Raw genomic sequence first — 23419 nt, forward strand, 5'->3', positions numbered from 1 at the left:
AGTCATAACAAGCTTGTTGTCTTAAAGTTGGGTCAGTTCATGGTCATGGAAGGACTAGACATCCACTGCAAAGAGGAGTATATCATTGACCTCTTTTACACCACCAGATCATCCATCAATCCATCCATCCATTTTCTTGATAGAATTGATAGAATCCATTTTCATTTCATTATTTTAAAATACATAACATTGCTAAAATTATGCAAGACAGGAGCCAGCAGATTGCTCTGAAAAATGTATTTCCGTTGTCTGTGAGGGAGACGTTGTGAGACAGTTAAATGTGATTCGGAAAGAATCCTATTTGTGATTAATTTAAAAGGATAAAGGAATTAAAAACAGATGGGATCCATGTTGTCTGTGTCCCTTTGTTGTTATATTCTACAAAATGTAGTTTTGGCAAGAAGCGTGGAAACTTGTTTTCAAAAGGAGTCACAAATATGTATTTGAACAATTCAACATTTGTAATTAAATTCTCTATCCTCAAACACTCGTCAGAGATTATTACTCGTCATCAGAGTCCATCTGCCTGCGAGCAGATTTTTGTGTTTTAATTAAAATCTCTTTTGGTCATCTGAAGAGAGTAAATAATCCAAGTAAACTGTACTACTTGCCTTTCTACACTAATATGCTGTCTCAAGAATTCATGTCATAGAGGATTGGATTACCAGTAGTACCTGGAGGAAAAATACAGAAGACATTTTAGAGTTACTCTTTCTTTGGATCATTTTGTATACTTGGTTCAATGTAATAAAATGGGCCCTTTTTTAATTAATCATTTAAATATTAAATGAAAGCAGTATATAAAGTGTGGGAGCTAGCCTTAAATGAAAACATCATGAAGGGACTTGCTCAAGGAGCGTACCAAGAGAAAGTCGCAGAGAGAACTTTCTTCTTCTATTTTTGGTTGTTTTAGCAAGTCTATAACTTCGTGGTCACAAGAGTTTGTTCCTTACCACCCTGCTTTCCTCTATTTCTTGAGGCCATTTGCTATCCTGAAGGCTCAACTGTCTTTGAAGACAATCCTCCATCCATTGAAAAACATCAAGACCCATAAGGAGTTAAGCCAAGGCCTCAAAGCTAAACAGTTCAACTGTATCAGCACAACTTACAGCTGTCACTAGAGATAAAAAAAAAAAAGGTTGCAGGGGAAATGGCACTCAGTCTACAGTGACAGTGGTTGCTTGATGCCTGACATCCCGGAGTCTTCCTTTGTCCTTCCAGCAGACTCCTATTCTCTATGTCAGGGGGCCACTCACAGAGAAAAACACAAGAGCGTATAAATGTAGGATATGTCTTTGTTGCGTGTCAGGAAGGACTGTGAATGCAGCCACATTTGTCTGTGAACTAATCTTCCTTTTCTGTAAAATGATTGTATTTTGTTAGACAAAAAAGGGTAACTGATTGGATTTGGTCTTAGCAAAACTGGCCAATGTATTCACATGAATATAAATGAGGAAAGATTGGCTGTAGTTCAGATGAGGCACAACTTTCACTGGCTCGATCACTTACTGGCTCACAAAATGACTTAGAATTTGCTTACATATGGACATACATTTATTCTTGCAGTCGAGACACTTCTTAAAAAAGAAATCTCACCCAGATTGCAAGTGCTTCATCAAACTAAAACTTTATTTTTGCAGAAAAGCAACAGTTTTCACCACTATGCATTGATGTGACAGCATGGTGTGAAATTGTAAATGTTTCCATTGCTGTTGTATCAACTCTCTTGACAGTGTGTCAGTGCTGTTCTATAACACATTGTTCAGAGTTACTACCTGCTTTGCTTCGCCTATCTGCAGTCACTCATGATAATTGATTATTTCTTAAAATCCTCCCTGCATTGTGACAGAAGAGAGTTGCATCTCCCCCTACTGTTTTTACTGTAAAATTACCATTGCAGATCACATGAAAGGAGATACTGTATTTTGTTTCCAAAAAAATACAAATAAATATTTCTGTTAGACTTCATTCTTTCTATGCAATTATGTGAAATGATAACTACATTGAGCATTCTTTGTAGATTACAACATGCTCTCAGATCTACACAAAGTGGATGGATGGATGGTGGTTTCACATCCTCTAAAAATAGAGAACTGAAAGAAACTCTACAAAGTTGAGTCGGTTAATTGTTCACTTCCCTTTTTTCATTATTGAAATTTATGGTGGTACTATCTAACTTGTTATTATGACTCTGGGAGTTGCAAATACTTTTCTTCTTTTAAGCTTTTATTTCATTTTATATATCTAGCTCACAATGAAAGCAGAATATTGTCAAAAGACAGTCCGAAATGGACCTATGACGTCACACTGCACAACGTCCCTGTTCCCTGTTGTATTGCCTGACTATGTAGCCACGTGACGTATTTCGCAGCGAGGCCGTGCCGCGTGTCACGTGACTCGAGTGCAACGTGACAGTCTGGACGGGCTCGTCAACATGGCTGCAGCACCGCAGTGAGTCCCTCGCTTCTCAGCGCTTTACTCGGAGGTGTCTGGTTATTCCGTCCTTTAGATTCACTCCCACGTTAAAGACGCTTAAGAAATGTGTTTGTTCTTGTCTCATAATGACGCCGTGAGACGGACGAGCCCTTTCTGCGCCGTCGATCTATGAATGGATGAAGAATTTATATCACACAGTGACTGTCTCGATTTAAGTCGATCTATGAATGGATGAAGAATTTATATCACACAGTTAGTACACTTTTGTTGCTGTTACGTATCGTGCAGAGGACGTGTGACGCAGTTCTAACAGTTCTCTTTCAGGTATTAACATGTATTTCACGTTCAAAGTCGCAAAACATCTGTCGACATGGTGAAACCTGCTCGTCAGCCTTTTTCAACAACGGCCTCGCTGCTGATTTGAAATATTCTGCTATTGAGAAACGTTTTTGCGTGACAGGATTTCTTTTTATTTTTTAATGTTTTTAATCAAAGCTTCATTTTTATTTCCCTTTTGGGATCAGTTCAAAATTGGGCACCACTGGGTTACATTACTTGTTACTAATATAATTACAACCTAGTGAATACATTGATGTGAAAGAACCCACCATCCTTATTTATGCATTTTTATATTATAATTTATTTTCTTAGTGCAGTGTGTAATTCTGAAAGTAATCAATAATGCAATATGATAGGTTGACTTGCACAAACATCAGAAAGGCTTATGTTACCGTGTATCAAATAAATCCTCATCTAGCCATGCAAAATATTCATGTCTGATTATAGCTACCGAAAACAATGAATTCTTGTATCAGCTTCAAGTCATGTGTTGTATAATATTGTTATTATGTTACCGGTAAGACAGATTTATGATCATTACATATATATAAGTTATCGTGACCCTGCAGAGGAAATCATGAATGTGTGAACAATCAGCAAATATAAGATGAGCCCTTTTGAGAAATGAACATGCAAATGTAAAACGGCCATATTAGTGAAGCCAGCAGGACACTTAGTTTACTGTGTTACATGATCACGTCTACCTCCTTCTGTAACAACCTGGATACTCAGCTGACAATGAATAATTCCAACATCCTTGAACCATGAAATATGATCAGGTTATTGATTAACCTTTAGTGCAGTTCAAGCTGAGTCAGTTGTATTTGTTATCAGTGAAGTTACTGCCTGAGGCTAAGATATCTAACTAAGACCTGTCTTAAATTTATGTCTTAAGCACTCCTTGAAGAATGCAGGGCTGTGATTCATCCACATTTCAGATTATGAGGATTAGCTAGAAAAATCTAGAATAACTAAAAATGCAATCAGGTGTGTGTGTGTGTGTGTGTGTGTGTGTGTGTACTGCCTGAAAAGCTTGATAATGTTCTTGATCCCAAAGTAAATTTAGGATAGGCTTATATTAGAACATCTTAAACATTAGATTAAGTTATTCCATCTGATATATGCTTTTGAGACGAAGAACTAATGAAGCACAATGCAGAGAATATTCTTATTTTGTGATTGTCCTCATTATGTCAGCACAATCCTAATCTAGACCCAGAATTCCTTTGGGTTGAGTCGTTCTACTGTCTGTCTCCCTGTCCTATCAGACCCGTCTACTGGCTGGGTAATGACACCCTCAGGGTATCAGCTGACCTGTTTGCAGAGAACCGTCGACGACTGTGCAAAGGGCTGAAAGCCAAAGATGGAGTGGCACCGCAGTCGGTGGTGGTGCTGCAGGGAGGAGAGCAGAAGCAGAGATTCTGCACTGACACAGACCTCCTTTTCAGACAGGTACGTACTTTGGGTTTACTGGTGGCACAAAACTGTGCCTGAGGTGGGGAACAGGGTCTTGCATTTACTTGTCCATCAATCTACGATCCCCGAGTCAGCAGCGAGTTTAAGTCCCTCAAGCACATCCTGCGTCCGTCTCCTCTCAGCTGGTTGTGGTATCGATCCCTAAAAGCAACCAGAGGCCTTTCAGGTGAGGTGCCTCCGACCAGCCTCTCCTGTCTCCCCTAAATGCCTTCCGTGTTCATACACTCCTTTACGTTTGGTCAAGTGCTTGTTAATACAAATATATAATCAGCCAATCGTACGGCAGCGCAATGCATTTCAGACCGTAGTTACAGTCGAGATGATCTGCTGAAGTTGCACCAAACAGAGTGCAGAAGAAAGACTGAGAATGACGCATGGTTCTTAATGCTGCCAGAGGGCGGTAAACAGACTGGCATTATTATTATTACCCTCGCCGAAGGGGAGGTGAGCGTATTGTAATTGGGTTTGTTTGTCTGTCTGTTTGTTTGTTTGTTTGTTTGTTTGTCTGTTTGTCTGTCTGTTTGTTTGTTTGTCTGTCCGCGCGCATAACTCAAAAACTAGTTACCCAATCAACTTGAAATTTTTACACAAGCAAGGTTCTGTCCGTGGCTCGGTCCTCCCCGAGAATGGCTTTGATCTGAATCTGGATCCAGATTCTAGAATTATTTTTACATCTGGAATTGTGCCTGTGCTGTAACATGGGAGTGTCACTTTAAGAGGGACGGACACAAATGGCATGATGGGAAAAAGAGTCCAGAAGGTATGTTGTAGTACGCAGGAGACAAAAATATTACTTGACGTTACTGAACCGAGGACTGTGATTTAAAGTTGATCCGGATCTGGATCCAGATTCTAGAAGTTTTTAAAGGATCCTTTAACATTGCGAGATGGTTCACTTGGAGGCGAGGGTCTGCAATCTCTGATTGTCTTTCTAGTTATTGTTGGTCTAATGATAGCAATTAAGCATTATTTAAGCACCACAGCCTTCCTGACTATTGTTAGCATTATGACAACTGTATGCCATTATTCTACTGGCTGCGTCCAGGAGATTAATGCACCATGTGACATCTCGGACATGACAACGAGTTTATTGTATTGGAATGTGCTCTACAGAGACTTGCTCCATATCTAACAGAGCACCTTTTGCAATGAGGAGAAATGAGTAATAGGCATCGTGGATGTGATGTGCATTGGATGCCTGCAGCAGCTGGATAATATGTATAAATAAGAATCTCGTGTGTTTCAAGTGTCCTATTGAAATGCTGAAGGAAAAACAAAATGAATGCAGTTCTAAGAGCAAAGTGTCCTAACGAGAGGTGCATGAACTGTGTTGTGTAGGGGAGGCCAGCCAACCGGCAGTCTAAGGTTTTCTAACACTCATGGGTAATGTTATTCCAAAAATCAAGAGGCACGTAACATAATGGATATTTTATTTGTCCTCTGTATTCACCTTGAACTCGCCTGAGCAGTACAACGTCTTTTTGTGTTCTTATTTAATAACCTGACAAGAATAGCTCTCTTGTCACACCATAATCTCCTTCGCTAATGCTCCGGTAATTCTTTCCTTTCTGCAGGAGTCTTTCTTCCATTGGGCCTTCGGAGTAACAGAGTCTGACTGTTATGGAGCCATTGATGTGGACTCCGGCAAATCCATCCTTTTTGTTCCAAAACTGCCCGAAAGCTATGCAACTTGGATGGGCGAGTGAGTTGCACTAATCTTCAAAGAGCTTCGCACATGGCCAGCAGTCACCAACAGCTGCTCCACAGCCGGGAGCTCTGACTTGAAAGGGTTGACAAAGTCATGCGTTGCATAGTTGACTTTTACAGCCATCCTGCGTGTTCACTTTATTTATTGTCATGCCACTGATAACTGTTTAAGCAGGTGCGTCATTGCTTCGACCGCTCCAGACATATTTCATTATACTGACGGCAAAGCCTGCTGCAGTATTTCCAGTCCACATTCTGTGTACAAATGGGACAGTCATATTTATTCCTTTTTATGTTTTTTATTATTCAATGGCAGTGCAGTTTTTACATGATACGAAGTTACAGTTACAAAACAGTTTTACACATTTAGCTACAAGGTTAACTGTATGAGGGCAGGTTATGTGGACTACTACTACTACTACTACTACTACTACTATTGTGGTAGTAGTAGTCCACAGTGGTACATAAAGTACTGCAGACTCACTGCTGTTTGTGATCAAGGTACGGTGGAGCTACAGGCCAAGACTTTCTGCATCGCTCCTTGAGTGTGAAGGATTTTTTTTTTTGGTATACCTTCAGTTCCTCTCGTGTCGACACTATTGCAATTATTTTTGGAGCCTGATCTTTTAAAATGAGGAAAGGGAATCTGTGGGAAATATTCAATGATTCTGAGGGCTAAAGTGGCTCGATTAAATGTGTAGCGTCTTCGTTGATTCATTTTACCATTTCCTAATTTTTATTCCACGCGGCATTTGCTTCTTTACCAGCACAACATTCATATTAATGTGATAATGCTTTAAATTTATAGTGTTTTAGTAATTTAACAGATTAGATTCTCTCCTCTCATGCGCCGCTATCAGCAGCAAAACTCACCAAGCAGCCTATTTTAGAATACAAGCATGAAGAACGCATGCATATGTCTGTTTGTTTTTCACTATCCAACTTGTTCAGCCATTAAAAGGCAGACATTAGAGTTCTTGCTGCTGCAAGGCCACATTCAGCCATATTTTTACATAGTTCGCTGCTGCTGCTCATTCTGTGACTTTCCCTTAACCTCCTTCAGAGTGAGTGCGCTGGAGAAATGCTGCCCTTCATGATGATTGTGTTTCATTTGTAATATTTGGTGTGTCAGTATGAGCAGAATATTTTCTGGTCTATTTTTGCTGATCAATCATGCTGTGGTAACTGATTACTATGAAATGTTTTGCATTAAGACATGAACTTTTTCAAGAGCGTCACAAACTAAGAATCGTATTTCAAACCTCAGTCTGTACACAAATTATTTTTTGTTTGTTGGCTGCGCTGTTCCTCACATGCCTCTTGTTGTGGATATGTTTACAGAATCTTTCCCAAAGAGCACTTCAAAAAGAAGTATGCCGTTGATGAGGTGCAATATACCTGTGATGTAAGTGTGTGTGTGTGTGTGTGTGTGTGTGCCGACCATTTTTCTGTGTGGTTACCTGGATGCCGATGTTCAGTCACTGAGTTATGACGTAAATCTAGATCCTGCAGCATTTTCTTTAACAGCCTGGTCTAAATATACATTACTGCTCAGTCTGTAATTGACTATTTTAGAGTTTGTGACAACAGAATATTAAGGATGGCTGCAGACTCCCAGGGGAGCCATGTTGGAGGGTTGACGATGGCGAGTAAACAGCTTTCACTCGCCATCACATCATCAGAAGCTTGCATTTGAAATGAATCACAATTTTTATTTCTAAATTTACACTTTGGCGTTTCAGTGATTGGTCCTGGTGATATGTCAGATATTATGTGTGCGTCGTATTCTTAATTACGATGCTCACAATACTGCCTTTTATTAGTCACACAGCTCCTCTGTGGGTCTTCAGCGTTCAGGCGATGCTGCCCACAGATTGACCCAAAGAGACGACTTGTCATTTTATCAGTCAGGCCATGGGCATATTAGCAGTTTTTGACTCGTCACTGAGACATGAAATTAGTCTCTCTCTCACACCCACCCACACACACACACACACACACACACTTTTATCTGTGGTCCGTTTCTCTGTAATTAACTATTATATCTCACTCATCCAAAAAGTGGATGTAAAATGATAGCGTCTCTTATCAAATGGGCAAAATGTTCCTGTCGCCTTGTTTTACAGGGTGAAGTTATTGCTCACAATTGAATCATTAAAACATGATAGCTTTCAGACTCTGTAGAGTCGATACTAGGAAATCAATTTGAGTGGTGTTAATGATAATACTAATGATAGCAAAGTTCCATTTTCACCACATTGTCTGTGAGCACTGAGTCAGGGAGCTGTTATCTGACATTTGGGCTTTTGGCCGAGGAATAGTGAAGTCGCTGGAGGTTTGTCGTGCAGTGGGTTGCTGAGCACCATAGAGGTGACTGCTGGCATCTGCTGGAATGACCTTTAGGCTGCAGCCTGAGAGCAGCAGGAAACTGTTTCTGCAGCGCTGCTGTCTGTCCCAGCCTTATAATTGCTCCCTGGCGTTTCTTTACAGATTGTCGATGTCCTGTCCAACCCGAGGCCAGAAACTCTCCTAACTCTGGTATTCCTATGGCTAATCTATTTTTCACAGAATGTTTGTATATCAGATGGGTGTGTGTGGTGTGGGAGCATTCCTTCAACATTACATTTTGAATCAGTGTTTTTTTTATATATATATATAAGATCCTGCAGTTCTAGTTTGCTTAACTCGTAAATGAAAAATATGAATCGGAATTATCTTTAAAAACAGGACTATTATATTTATAGTGTAAAATCAAAACCCACACACAATCAACATAAATTGAATGATGTCCTTTCTCCTGATTCTACCACTCACTATAATATGCCCATCATTATGGAGCAGATTATTAAAGTGGCTGTAAAGCAACTTTACAGGCGTGACTACTTGTTGGGGTGTCCTTTCTGATTTTCACATCCGTAACAGTTTTCTTTTTTGCCGTTCAGCGAGGACAGAACACGGACAGTGGGAGCCTCTGCCGCGAAGCCTCCTTTGAAGGAATTAGTGGGTATGTTTAATTGGACTCTCTTTACATCAACATAATTATACTTTTGTTTGAGGAAGGCTTTTCCTTTTATTACCGAGAATAGAAAAGACTCATGAATGCTGATTGTTGCTGATTAACCTAATTCTGAATGAATTTTTCTAAAGGAAATATTACTGGTGCTGAGCTAGACTTTGTTATTTTTGTTGTCCCAGTTGGACCGTACAGTATAGTATTTAACATTTTCCTTGAAGCAATGAAAACTGGGAATAACATGAAGCCTGTTGCTGTGAGAAGGCAGCGATGAAGGTTTTGCACAGTAACAGTCCAATGAAGAGTAGTGAGAAAGGCAGCTCTTTGGACACCATCTGGCAGGAGAGTGAGCGCTCAACGGAATCACTTTATCAATCAGTTTTGTTCAGAAAATGTGTCGGCAGCATCATCTTTGTCTGCTTGCTCCAGATGCATTCGGTTGACAAGGGAGGGAAGGACATTTAGCTCATGCCCATCAGACATGCCCTTAATGTCTGCACACCTGGAAACACATTTTCAACATGGTGGAAGTTTAAGGGTCTAATTTAACTTTCATATTTATAATGTTTTTATGTCTTGTTTTTTTATCAGCTTCCAAGTAAACAACACTCTTTTACACCCAGTCATTGTGGAATGGTAAGTAATGAAATGTGCTTTACTATATTGAGAAAGGTGACTTTAAATCACTACAAAGATAGGACCTCCTTAATTAACTCAAAGTTTCTTCAGACTTGCTGCGACTTTTACTCTCAAAGTGTACAAATTACAGCTGCCCAGTCAAGTAATTGTGCTTCTGCTGCAAGAAACGGGGGCTTGTTTTTTCCCTCTTTGAACCAGAATCCAGCCCGCTCATATGTAATGGACTACGTGCTTGCCTAGTGGTCCGTGGCATTAAAGTTTGCACCCTCCAGATGAATTGACATTTTCTGAAATGAGTAGAAATGCTTTTCAGGCACACCTCCTGGGGAGAGACTTGATTGAAGCCCCCTGCCTCCTCTCCTCTGTAGAACTGGCATTTCTTTTTTATTTTCTTTAAGGGGCTACATTTATTACCCATTTTATTTCAAGTCATGTCAGTTTTAGCGTTGGTTACCACTGCTGTGTGTTATTTGTTGTTTGCATCCATGATAATCTTCAATATCTTGCCATCTAAGTTGCAGCGACTGCTTTTCCCATCACATAGCTCCGTTGTTTGAATTCCCATTATCGGTACTGTTTATTGTGCTTTGATTTACTGCCAGTTTAATGATCATAATGGAAGTGCTAGTCTCCCATTCCTTTTCTTTCTGTTTATAGCCGTCTCATTAAGACTGATATGGAGTTGGAGGTCCTGCGCTACACCAACAGGATTTCCAGTGAAGCCCACAAAATGGTAAGATCCTCTCTGGCTAGGTTTGTGCATGTGCTGAAATCGATATTTATAAGAAACTTTCAAATAGAAAAAGGTTTTCTAAATTTTGTATTATGTCATCCAATTGAGACAAATGTTCACTAAAAAGGTTCAAGATGTCAGCTGTTCAGAAAAAGCATGAGGGATCTCTCCCTGACTTTTAAACCCTTTGGCTCTTCGCTGTATAAATACTGCAGATTATACTGAGGCCGATATTTCACAATGTGTTGTGCTGAAAGTGACGATGCCCAAAAGCCATGTAAAAGGACAAAACAGGAAGCATGCACTAAAAAGAAAGAGACTGAGCATTTTACTACGCACGCCATCAACTTGACAGCGAGCGATGTTGAGGCTTCAGTGCTTTTCACATTTGACTTTTCAAAAGTCTGTTTTATTGAGTAACCCGTATACGAGTTCACTTATTCTCTTTAGGTCATGAAGCATGTGAAGCCTGGACAGAAAGAATATGAAATGGAGAGGTAAGTGGTGCATTTCTTTTCTTTTTCTTGACCTTGTTTATTAACAAGACAGGAATAAATGTCTTTATCCACTAAGATCATGCTCTATTTGTAAGCCGTGTTCAGTCGTGCTAATTTGCTTTAACAAGGACTGGATACGTGTTCATCGTGCACTGTGTTGCAATGCTGTTGAGGTCCATACAAGTGTTTGATGTCCTTGACTGTGTGATGATTAAAGAATGCTTGCCGAATGAGTCGGGAGCAGGAGGCCTATTAAAGTCTGTCACCTAATTAGTATTTCCTGTGATCCCTGCTCTGGTGAAATTCATCAGCTGCTTTTTCTCAGTTGTTGTTTTTTTTTTTTGTCTTGGCAGCCTGTTCCAGCACTACTGCTACAACAGAGGAGGGATGCGTCACACCTCGTATACATGTATCTGTGGAACGTAAGCCTTCATTAATGGATGTTTACCCATTTGATTTCTGAAGCTGCAGTTACGCCTCTCTTACATTTCATTTAAGTAGCATGTTGCAGAGGCTCAGAGAGGAGCTGACGCACTCCGCATCTCAAAGATGTGCTAATTTAGATGAGCTTGCCTCAAGAGGATGGTTCTCCATTTTGAACATGTCTCCTGACAGTGTAATTAACCGAACATAAGCAGGGTGTATACAATTTATAAAGAAAAAGGCATGTGAAAACAAAATAAAACTGATATTAGAAACAATTTAAAATGTGAGGGAGACCTTTGGTGTATTTTTTTATAGTCTAAGATGTAGAGGAAATAATGGCGTTGTGGATGAAGTATTTTTTTAACATGGTATAATCGAACCTTTTCTATTAAAGGCCATGTATAATTAGTATCACCTGAGGATTAGTGTTCCGTGGATGCAGGGTATTTTCCTGTTCACATTAAAAGGTTCTAAAGAATTCAGTCCCAATAATCACATTTATTATGAAAGGTGCATTTTGTCTGGACATTGATTAGATGTGTAAAGTTTAGAATCCCTCTATTGAAATACATTTATTAAAATGGGATTTTGTGTTAGTTCTGCATTATTTTCATTCAGTGCTAATATGTCTTGCCACTCCTCATATTGTGTTACTGTTCAACAACAGGGGAAATAACTCAGCCACTCTGCACTATGGCCATGCTGGCGCTCCGAACGACAAGACAATTATGGATGGAGATATGTGGTAAATAGCCTTCAGTGGTTTTGACACTTTTTCCAAACGCCGGAGCGCTGAACATTTGACTAAATTAAAGGATGTTTTGTCCCTTGCAGTCTGTTTGACATGGGAGGCGAGTACTACTGCTACTCCTCTGACATCACCTGCTCCTTCCCAGCCAATGGAAAGTTCACTCCAGACCAGAGGGCCATTTATGAGGCTGTCCTCAAAGCCTCCAGAGCTGTCATGGCTGCCATCAAACCAGGTTATTAACCTTTTACTTGCAGTATTAAATACTACTTTCATTATCACATTCACATTCCAATGTTTCAAAGAGAAATCTGTAATGTAGCTCAATCATAAAGCAGCTCAAGTGTCCCCAACAACAAAAGTTATGACAAAACACTCAATCCAGAGATACTTGGAAGAACTCGAGACCTGTAGATTAAAAACGACAAAGGAGAATGGTAGGACATGGCTTGTTTTTGAGCGACCCCTGGTGGCAGAAACCACGTACTGCCCATTTATTTGGTAATTTTTCACAAAGCGATCTGTTAAGTATTTGCTGAAGGAGTAACTCTCTTTAGTTAATTTGACACACAACAAGGTTTTATGAACAATTAAACAAAGTTGTTTTGTTTCAATCATAGTTGCTGATGTCTTCCAAATAATATTGTGTAAACAACACCTAAGTGAGATGTTATTGTTGTGTTGAAGGTGTGAAGTGGACTGACATGCACCGCCTGGCTGATCGGGTTCAGCTGGAGGGACTGGCGAAGATCGGCCTTGTTAATGGCAGCGTGGAGGACATGTTGGAGGTCCACCTGGGCTCCGTCTTCATGCCTCACGGCCTGGGACACCTGCTGGGCATTGACGTCCACGATGTCGGAGGATACCCTGAGGTGAGACTGAAGACTTGATCTGAAATTGTCCCTATGATAACCAACCAATAACTAAGGTTTTAATAGTCAAACATGCCATTTGTCAGAAAATAGAAAAAGCACACTTGTGCCTTTTTACCCTCCACCTACGGATGGTGAGGGCTCTGAAAGCAGAGGAAAGAGAGGAACACAAAGAGGCCAAGCTCAGGATGAGGGCAGGCGGGGGGGGAAAGCTGAAATGTCCTCCAAAATAAGATGGTTTCAGGATAATGAAGACTTTTAGCACTCCGAAGGTGCAGCGGAATATGTCTCTATGGGAAATGCACTGTGATGCAGGGCTTATTAGAACTCAATTTGCCTGTAACTTAAAGAATATACTGTATATCAAAATGTTTGTTGTAACTGTGAGACTAGTTTGAACAAACTGTCCTCATGTCCAGGGCCTGGAGCGTATTAATGAACCTGGTCTGAAAAGTCTCCGGATGGGCCGCCTGGTGCAGAAGGGAATGGTCCTGACTGTGGAGCCTGGCATCTACTTCATCAACCACTTGCTGGACCAAGCCCTCACCAACCCCGCCCAAAGCTGCTTCATCAATAACCAAGTGCTGGCTCGCTTCCGCGGCTTCGGCGGGGTCAGTCTCCAACGTTTTGTTATGTCATTTGTTGGAGTGACTCGGTAGGGGGGTACAAGAAATGAATTAAGTCATCTCTCGGAATAATGATGACGCAACTAATGGTGAAAAGATCTCAACAGATTGATCTCATTATCGTATTCAACTAAATCTATACATTTTTGTCTATATACTAATAGTAGTGTGACTTTAAGCATGACAATCTCAAGTAATACAAAGTAGAAACAAAGAAATACTTAATAAAAGCCAAGACAATGGCTCAGTTGGTAGATCCAGTGATCAGTAGGTCCGTGGTTTGGATCCCAGCTCTGACTGTCTACATGTTAGTGTCCAAATTGCTCCCATTGGGCATGGCAGCAGTCGCCCACTGGAGTGTGAGTGGGTGAAAGTGAGGCTTTAATGTAAAGCGCTTTGGGCACTGCGAAGGTGTAGAAAGCTCTGAGTGCAGTCCATTTACCATTTACATAAATCCTGAAGATAATTTTGATGGACCCATATGGTTCAAGGTATTCATTAAAAACGTTTCTAAACTGACGTGAATCATTAAAACAAACAGATATAATGTGATTAATTTGTGTATCACCTTTTAAAATGTTGTGCCAGAGACTCCACGGTGAAGAAAATTCTTAATCTTAAATCAGAAAATAAGTGGCTGAAATTGCCGGAGCTCCAATGAGCCTAATACATTTGTTCTACAAAGTCTGTTAGACAATTATTCATGACTTTGAACGTTTGCCGTATGACTAGAATGTTCAATCGCTAACGTTGTTTGCGTCAAAGGTTTCCTGCTTTGATTCCTCTCTCCATCCATCTACTGTGTACAGGTTCGCATTGAAGACGACATCGCAGTGACGGCTGACGGCATTGAGCTGCTGACCTGCGTCCCTCGGACGGTGGAGGAAATAGAGGCCTTCATGGCTGACTCTGCTAAATCCTTCAGCCCCGTCCTCTGATAAATTCTGATTGAGGTCTCCAAGTGAAATCTCAGCTGCAGGATATTCCTGAATAAAACAATAATATTCTAAAATGATTGAACACATTTTCTACTATAAAGCATCAATATTTTGATTTTGAAAATTGTAATGGATATCATCAGTCACACACTGGCACAAGTTCTACCCTAATACATGAAAGATGGTTACCAGTAGTTCTGTGCCTCCTGGAAAATCAAAAATATTCTTGACTATTAATAATTCCTGCTTTTATTTGAAACAATGTTTATAAAAAGCTATAAACAAAATAAAATATTTTGATTTACAACTGTGTGCAGCCAATTCTTGTTTGTTCATTAATTTATTTGCAATGTTATTTAGTAGCATTAATGTACTGAGGATACAGTACTCTCAGAGGTAAGTTTGTCCAGCGTAAAAAGAACACTTATTTAAAAGGAAATGATAAAAGGGATACTAGATGGCTGACATTTTTAAGTGGATAAAATAAAAGTTGTAAAACAAGAAGGGAATACTAATATAAGGATTATTTAAAAGTATCTGCATTTCCTTTGACCTGAAATTGGATAATAACGTTAAAGGTCATTTTTCTGTAGTTACTTCCTCAGAATGGTGACGTATGACCCGCCTTACTTTAATTCTGACCAATCCTGTTCCTTATTCTTGTACCAATGACTCTGTTCTAGCCAATCGGATACTTTAGCAGGTTGTTGTTGCTTCGCCATCCTGAGAAACGAAATACTGCAGAGCGCTGAATTCAATAGCTTTATCTTTCGCAAATGCGTTATTACAAACATACATTTTTCATTCGAAGGAACAAGCATATATGTAAGATATATAATGTAATAAAATAGGCCTTTACTAATAAAGTAAGTAGTCGGCTTTCATGGCTAATAGTAATCGATAGTTGTGTGCCCAACAACTTAGCTAGCATAGCAGTGATGCTAAAAATAACAGCTAGCATAGCAGTGATGCTAAAAATAACAACTAGCATAGCAGTGATGCTAAAAATAACAGCTAGCATAGCAGTGATGCTAAAAATAGCAGCTAGCTAAAGAGCTAAGAAACGAGCACCGCTTGATAACTCTCTCTGTTCATGTGTTTTTCAGGAAGTCGTAATGCAATAATTGCAGCAGGCACCGGCAAGCGTTCCTCCGAGGCGGGGGAGAGGAGTCCTTGGAAATGACAACTGAACTCAATGAAATAATTTTCATTGCTAAGCGGGAGCGTCACAAACACTTGTTTCTGAACTACAGAAACCTCCACAAGTTCCCCGCAGAGCTGCTGAGAGACGAGGGCCTTCCGTTTCTGGAGAGGCTGTACATGAAGAGGAATTCACTCACTGCTCTGGTATTCACGCTGGCAGCCCATTTGTGTGTCTTTAAATGCTTAGCATGTATCTAAATGTGTGTCACTGTGATGGTCTGACGTTTGTTAGTGCTTTACTGCTGCACAAAAGCCAGTCTGAGATATGAGACATATATATGTTAAACCGTTCCTTTGTTTAAAAGTACACAAATGTGTTTTCACAGGTTCTGGGGTTCTTGAAGTGGATGTTCTCATATGAAGTCACTGACTTCACTTACTATCATTTAATGTTAGGAATTTGAGTCGCAACATTTTTACAAGATTCCAAGTTATTTTTGTTATTATTATTTTTAAACTACTACACAGAACTATATAGCAGGAACGTCACAAATAAAAGCATCGCCCATAACGTTGTGAAGATGTGTACTTCTCTTACATTTCTGTTAGTTTGTGCAGAGTGCGGTAACTTGTATAATGTTATTCCATGGCATACACATTTATGAGAGAGATAGATGGATCTGCCTTCCTTAACAATAAGATTCACAGCAAGCGTGTCCAAGAAGCATTCAACACTTTTTATTGTGTTCTTGAAATGCTTGTAATGTTTCTATGTTCGATCTAAATAGATACTTACTTCTACAAGACAGTAGTAATAACATGTTTACTTTTGTATCTGTGATATTTACTGAGTCTCTCTCTCTCTCTCTCAGCCTGATAATCTTGCTCTGAAGCTTCCAAATCTAATTGAACTGTGAGTATTACATTAAAATGTGTGTTGTTGTTTAGAAATAAGAGATTCCACTCTGATCATATGTTAGTCAGTTTTGTGATTATTTATTGTTGACAGATGTCAGAACAAATTTGTATTAATGAAAATTCAATGAATAAGATATTTGTCCAAATTGCAACATTTATATATTTTTTTCTTTTTAAGGTATTTGCACGCGAACAACATAGTTAGTATTCCTGAAGGTAAGTAAGATAATATTTTAAATAAGCAAGTACATAAGTGATTTCATTATATTATCTATGACAAGAAATCGTTGATTCAAAGGAGACTGGAATGTTAAATCTTAAGAAAAGATGTGACTGACTCTAAACAGGAGCAGCCATGTGACGTGGCATAGCAGGATATAAAATGGTATATTATGTGTTATTGGAGGTAATATGATATTATTTTTGACTGCAAAGCCTTTATTTGTTCTGTGCCTTCTGTGTTGAGTGAATCTTTTGACCATCATGAGGGCAGCTGTGATTTGATCTGCAGGTATTGGAAACCTGACCAGACTACAGTCTCTGGATGTGAGTAATAATGCCCTCCAGCTCGTCTGTCCAGAGATTGGCCGACTGAGGTCTCTGCGGCATCTGAGGCTGTCCAGTAACCAGTTGAAGTGCCTTCCTCCAGGTGAAACTGCAACTGTTTCTCGTGTTATTTTCTAAACAGGAAGAAGTTGAACAGTTTGAATGAAATGGTGGTTCTGTTTCACCACCTCACATCTGTTATCATTGCACTGAGACAAAAATCTATCCATGAACTGTTTCCATGACAGGATGAACGAGACAAATTCATTTATTGCTATAAAGTCTTTGCCATGTTCGCCGCTCATTGTCAATTTGTACAAAATTAACTGAGATATTTTATTAGTCAGCAGAGAGTTCCTGAGATGACGACCAACGGAGAGAGCAGACATCCTAGAACATCAATAACACTGTTATTCCGTGTGTTATTAGTACAGTGGGAAAACTAGGCGTTAAGAGTTTGGTTAATTTTCATTCTGGAAGATTAAATTAACAAAATAATTTTAAGAATATGTAACATTCCACCTCTCAATCAAAAATGCTGCTTATTATTATTATATTCCTTGCCTTGTTAAGTTGTGGTGAAATGAGGAATGCATTTAAACCTTTTTAAATCTACTTTACATCTACTAAAGTCTAATTTAGTAATCTGTCTGACACCTTCAGAGATCGGAGAGCTGAAGGACCTGGAGACTCTGGAAGTATCAATGAATCAGCTAACGTCTCTACCCGATCAGCTGTATCGCTGTACGTCTCTCCAGAATCTGACAGCAGACCACAACCTTTTGAGACACATTCCGAGGCAGCTCTGTTGTCTCCGCCGCCTCAGTCAGCTCTCTCTGGCCTCCAACCGGCTGACGTTCTTGCCTCTTGGTCTGTAAGCTCCCCTTATTATCTGTATAGCTGCTGTAAAATAAGCAACGGTAATATATTTGTGTGTGTTCCAGATCTGGGCAAATCGCGGGAGCTGCTGTTTGTGTTTGTGGACAACAATGTGGACCTAAGAGGCCTTCCCTCCTACTTGTATAACAAAGTCATCGGTTGCAGCGGGTAATGCAGCTGCAGGGTTTCAAAACGTGCAGCTTTTTAGTAAACGCCAAGTAGGCATGCAGACAGCTTCCTCTGAACAAATGCTAGCCTATGAAGATGTTTTCTGTAGATTATTTTAAAAAGGGTTACGGGAATGTGTCTGCGTGTGTCTTTCTCATGCAGGTGTGGTGTGTCAGCCCAGGTGGTCAAAGGTGACCCGGGGGGGTCGTTGGATGAGCCACTGACTGAGACGTTGTTCAGGCTTCCACCTGAAGTGAAGGTGGTGTGTTCAGAGACGGATAACGTGGCCCCCCTGGAGGAGCTCTCCATGAGAACCCTTCATCGTATCTGCCACCAGCGCACAACAGGTGAGGAGTTAAGGACTCCTGTATACGAGGAGTATACAGGAGTATACAGGAGTATACGTGTACGTACCCCGATGTCGAGTTGCTCAGATTTTCCAATTTGTTCTTAATTTTCGTGCTTCTGCCATAAGTAGGCTATGAATTGGAATTTGTTGTATGTTTTTTTTCTGATAAATGATTTCCGGATGTTTTATTTTGAAATTGATTTTCAGTGCCGTTCCTATCGCTGACCTCTTGCCTGGTTCAGTCTGCTTTGTGCAGCTTGGATTGACTTCTTTCCAAAAACAGAATCACATTTTTTGAGGGACGCGGTGCAAATAGATATTTTTTTTAATGCACTGCAGCAATTCAGGAGGAACCAAAAGCCTTGTCTAGAATGGCTAGTTCCTGAAAATGATTTGTTTACAAATATTTTCTGCACTGTTTTTGATTCTAGACATCAACATCCCCAAGAGTCTCCAGGACCTGCTGTTTCTTCCCCTGGGACACTGCCATCGCTGCAGTCAAGCCATGTTCACCATAGTCTACCCCAAACTCTTTCCCCTCCGTGACACCGTATTGGCAGGAGTGCACCGCAGGTCAGAACAAACGCACCTTCTTGTGCGCAGGACTGCTTACAGAGCTACCTCATAACCTGATGACACCTTTTCTTCTTTTGGCCACGATGCTGAAAGATAATTGCATATCTGTTTTCAACGAATGGATTTGAATCTGTTCTTCTTTCTCTTCACTTTTCTCCTCTGAAGGACAGCTGTGAGTTTTGTAGCCTACTGCTGCTCCAGTCATTGCATCCGGACCTTTGACCTCCAGGGATGACGCTGTTTTCCTCATCGCTGTCGCACACGTTGTCTCAGGAGCGCTGGAGTTGTTTCCATAAGGTGACAGATGACTGCTTTTAAACAGATCCAATATTTCACAAACCCTTTCCTTGGCAGATGAAACCAGAGAATGTGTTGCTCTCTGGTGGATCAGACGATGGACACGTGGCTCCTTGAGTTGTGTTTGAATACACTTCAAACCTACATGATGCAGCTGAGACCAACCAGGAGGAAGGACAGTATGCTTGGGTGTGGTGGGGATGCTGTGCATTAGCATTGCACCAATTCTCTCGTTTAAATAGCACTGCCCAGAAACCGTGCTTGAGCTGATGCAACTACTCTTAAAGAGGCACTGTTTGATTTCTATGAAATTAGAATGTTTCACACAGGTCCCCTTTTGGTTTGTTGTGACTCCTATATAAGGCTTTAAAATGTGTCGAAGAGAAAGGTTTATTGATTCCTGAAGAAAGATTGAAGGGTTAAAATAAAACGATACAATAATCAGTTTGTTTCTTTTTCAAAGGAAGCTGTGAGGGTGTGACCCTCCAAACATTACTCTTCACTCGTCCCCGCGTGTCTTTGAACAAAGATACCTGAGTGTAATGCAGTATTATTGGCTATTTGTTTTTAGTATCGACGTAAAGTTAAATGCATTCTGTAAAATCATTTGGAACATAGAACAGTAGACTAGAGGTTTTAATGTCTGCATCCTCACTTGGGCTGAAGTCAAACACATTGTTATCATCTGCAGGGAATAAGCTTTAATCTTACCAGAGCCGCTGTGTTAATGTTCGTCACTGCGTTGTTGAATTCTAATTCATCATTTGTTCTGGTTTTGTTGCTGATGTATGACTGATGTTTGCAATAAAGTAAAGGTGTAGACTCAAGCATTGTTCTTCCTGCTACATGGACCATCTATAGTTCTACTTTGCACCACTTTTTACAATGTCTAATTTCTGCTCTGTGTGACTTGTTCTCTCATGTTACTGCCTGATTAAATATTCAGTGTGGCATTTTGGAATGGGCTGTTGGGATCTGATGAGCATAATGTTAACACGTGAATTCAGAAGAGTCGTTTTGAACATTTTCAGAGTTCCTCTGCAGCATGTATGTCGTGCATACAGTCGCACTCTTGGTCATTTTGCAATCACAGGCATAGAGGTGTGATTTATTGTGCTCTGACCGATCACTACTGGATAGTCAATTTGTGAAACGAGTCAGTAGTTATATGAAGAGAAACGCCATTAATAGATATAGTGGAGGATGAAAAGATGATCTCTCCCATTCTGCTTGTTTCTGAGTCTTAGCTTACATTAAATTATCTTTATGTTGACTTCTGATATGGACACACATACCAGCCATTAGAGTGCTGGAAAGTATTAAATGTGTGATCGCATACGTGCACTTGCACACGACGAGTATCAGATGATGCCTGCAGAGCTGTATAAAGATGGACTGGAGAATCTGAAAGCATTTCATTTATGCTTGAATAATCTGTTTCAGCCTGTCACACTGAAACTTTAATGCACAACTCCATATTTAATCACCTCTGTCCAAATAGCAGCCTTCACCCGAAATGTTTTCTTTATATTTATTACTTAAATTTCTTTTTAGCATCAACCTTATGTCAACACATTTTTATTTGCTTTCAGAAAGCAAATCTGGTCTGTTTGGTATTTTTAATACAGGGCAAATACACTGGATATCTTCTACAAATATTAAAAACAGTAATAAGTATTGTTTTTTTCGCTCCCTCTGACGTCAGAGGGAGCGGCTATTTTGCAAAAACAATCAGGTTCTTCTGAATGAGGCAGAACGTTAGGTGAGGTAACCTTCAAATTAAAAGCTGCCACAATGCACAAATAAAAAAAAATGTGAATTAAAAAAAACAAAGCACATGTATGTTTAACAGAACCTTTCATATAAATGACTTACTTACATTACACACTTATAACAACAACAACAGCAGCATGAGTACAGTACAAGCGAGCTGACTTTGTAAAGCCTTTATTTTGTAAAGTAATATACAGGAAGCGAGGACTTCGTCTTGGAGCTTTACCCGGGTTGTGGAGGAGGACGCCGTGTTTCCACCGGGCTCAGTCCCAGCGAGTGGAGCCGTGTCACGGACCGTTTGCGTCCTCTGTCCGACCAGATCACAAGAAGAGCAGGATAAACCAGACGAGGTACGTCCAGCTTCTTTCTCAGGGTCTCAGCTGTTTTGAGTTTGCGTTAGTCCTCAAATACGGGAAAGTTCTCCTCATTGGTTTAATGCGTGGCAGCTGGTTAAAGTTATCACCGCACTGACTAGTTTAACAGGGTCCACGCAGTCATACAAGCTGCAGTGATCCCTTTAAACACGTTCAAACTGTTGTTTATTGCGAGGATTAAATGCAGTAAATCAGCCTGTGTAAAGTTCCTCGTGTTTCTCGAGGCTCGTGGTGAAATCCCTGCTGGGTGAGCGACTTTCAGCACCACGGAGAGCGCAAAAACACGCTGCGAGTCCAAATCCCTGCTGCATGAGCGACTTTCAGCACCACGGAGAGCGCAAAAACACGCTGCGAGTCCAAATCCCTGCTGGATGAGCGACTTTCAGCACCACGGAGAGCGCAAAAACACGCTGAGAGTCCAAATCCCTGCTGCATGAGCGACTTTCAGCACCACGGAGAGCGCAAAAACACGCTGCGAGTCCAAATCCCTGCTTGATGAGCGACTTTCAGCACCACGGAGAGCGCAAAAGCAAATGCATTAATAAAAGCCATAACGGCTCCCAAGCGCGTTACTGTTTGTGTGTGTCAAAAAATAATCAGGGCAAAATATTCGCATCTGTTTGGAAAACACAAAACTTGATATTTGTATAAAAGTAAAAATATGGTAAAAAAAAAAGCTAAATACGTGTTTAAAATTTGGTGAAGCAAGAATGTATACAATTTGTACAAAAACAGACTGCAGACAGACAGATGCACATCCTGATATTATTTTCCTAACATTCTTAAGGGCTCAAATATGAGCACCATGAACTTCCTTAGCAGGAGCTGGTTCTGAGCCAGCTTCAGAGGTGCAGCAGGCGGATGTTGATCCTGATTCTCGATTGTTCCATGTGGTCAAACAGACACTGCAGCATCTACACGCATTTTTATGGGCAGGATAATTGAACAAGGAAGTGGTTCAAAAAGGACATAATTATTTATGTAAAAAGTGCATTTTCAGACTAAAAAACAAAGAATTACTACAAAATCGACTGTCATTTTACGTGCGAGGTGTATTCTTCATTTCTTTACTGAAAAAAAGTTTGTAAAACTACCACCCTCTAATTATTGATAATTTTCGGAAGTTATGTTTCTCTAAAGAGGCAGAATAAAGGGGTCCTAAAAATGTTATCTGATCTGCATTGGAAACAAGTGAGAGTTTTTTCTGCATCATCACATTCACCTCCATACAAGTGAACTTTCAGACATGCTGCCTGCCTTTTCCCAGAGGAGCGAGCATAGCTTCAGCCTTCAGGGATGGTGCTGCTTCAGGCTGACACAGGGTGATTTGATTTTCAAAGGTCTGACCTTTGCCTGCTTTTGGCTTAATATTTCCAGCGTGACCAGAGCCTGGGATTGTTGGTTTTGAAGCATTAATGGAATATGCAGCACAGCATCATTAATTATTGGTTTCTGTTGTTGCAGGGAGTGGTTCGCACTCAGCTTGAAGGTGAATGTGCTCTTGTTATTTGGCAGGACTATGCCGTTAACTTAACATTTAGTTTCTTACTGTAATTTTTGCTGTGCATTCCACATTTTGCACATTTTCCAGAGGTCCAATCTAATTTCAGCAAAAGAGTTGCAAATACACTTTTGAAAAGCATGAGGACATGTGTGTCTCCCCAACAGTCATCATTGTTTGTCTCTTTGCGGGGGTTGGAGATTGGGATAGGAAAATACTTGCAGCTGGTTAGTTCAGGTTCTGGCCTATTTTAGGTTATCACCTCGTTAACCTTTCACCTTTGGAAGCAGACAACAAGGGATGGAGCTTATAGCTGAGTGGATAAGGTGCTTGTGGTGAAACACGAGTTCCTGAGTTCAATACCGGGTTAGCCTCTTGGCTTCTGAAACAGCTTGTCTGAAATTTACAGACATTTTTCCCTTGTTGTTTATTCATCTGATCTCGA

The 23419-nt window shown here is 40.3% G+C and overlaps 2 protein-coding genes across 2 annotated transcripts; both read left to right on the top strand.

The window, feature by feature from the left end:
- The first annotated feature begins 2429 nt into the window (after positions 1–2429).
- Positions 2430–14757, top strand: LOC137913973 (xaa-Pro dipeptidase-like). The gene is made up of 15 exons (XM_068757592.1): positions 2430–2451; positions 4044–4227; positions 5826–5953; positions 7300–7363; positions 8449–8496; positions 8901–8962; positions 9563–9607; positions 10268–10343; positions 10794–10840; positions 11194–11262; positions 11934–12011; positions 12101–12249; positions 12702–12886; positions 13306–13497; positions 14322–14757. The coding sequence occupies exons 1-15, from the start codon at positions 2435–2437 to the stop codon at positions 14448–14450; spliced, it is 1473 nt and encodes a 490-aa protein (XP_068613693.1). The 5' UTR covers positions 2430–2434; the 3' UTR covers positions 14451–14757.
- Positions 14758–15629: 872 nt separating this feature from the next.
- Positions 15630–19264, top strand: LOC137913979 (leucine-rich repeat-containing protein 28-like). The gene is made up of 9 exons (XM_068757598.1): positions 15630–15797; positions 16466–16506; positions 16690–16727; positions 17023–17160; positions 17721–17927; positions 18002–18104; positions 18267–18451; positions 18885–19026; positions 19195–19264. Exons 1-9 carry the CDS (start codon positions 15630–15632, stop codon positions 19262–19264), a joined length of 1092 nt encoding a protein of 363 aa, XP_068613699.1.
- Positions 19265–23419: the final 4155 nt, after the last annotated feature.

This window comes from Brachionichthys hirsutus, unplaced genomic scaffold, assembly GCF_040956055.1.
Source record: "Brachionichthys hirsutus isolate HB-005 unplaced genomic scaffold, CSIRO-AGI_Bhir_v1 contig_196, whole genome shotgun sequence".
NCBI lineage: Eukaryota > Metazoa > Chordata > Actinopteri > Lophiiformes > Brachionichthyidae > Brachionichthys > Brachionichthys hirsutus.

Coding starts and splice junctions, on each gene's coding strand:
- LOC137913973 (XM_068757592.1), top strand. Junction 4,228..5,825: donor CAGACCTCCTTTTCAGACAG/GTACGTACTTTG, acceptor TCCTTTCTGCAG/GAGTCTTTCTTCCATTGGGC. Junction 8,497..8,900: donor CAGAAACTCTCCTAACTCTG/GTATTCCTATGG, acceptor TTTGCCGTTCAG/CGAGGACAGAACACGGACAG.
- LOC137913979 (XM_068757598.1), top strand. CDS start 15,630: ATGACAACTGAACTCAATGAAATAATTTTCATTGCTAAGCGGGAGCGT. Junction 16,728..17,022: donor CATAGTTAGTATTCCTGAAG/GTAAGTAAGATA, acceptor TTTGATCTGCAG/GTATTGGAAACCTGACCAGA. Junction 17,161..17,720: donor GTTGAAGTGCCTTCCTCCAG/GTGAAACTGCAA, acceptor TGACACCTTCAG/AGATCGGAGAGCTGAAGGAC.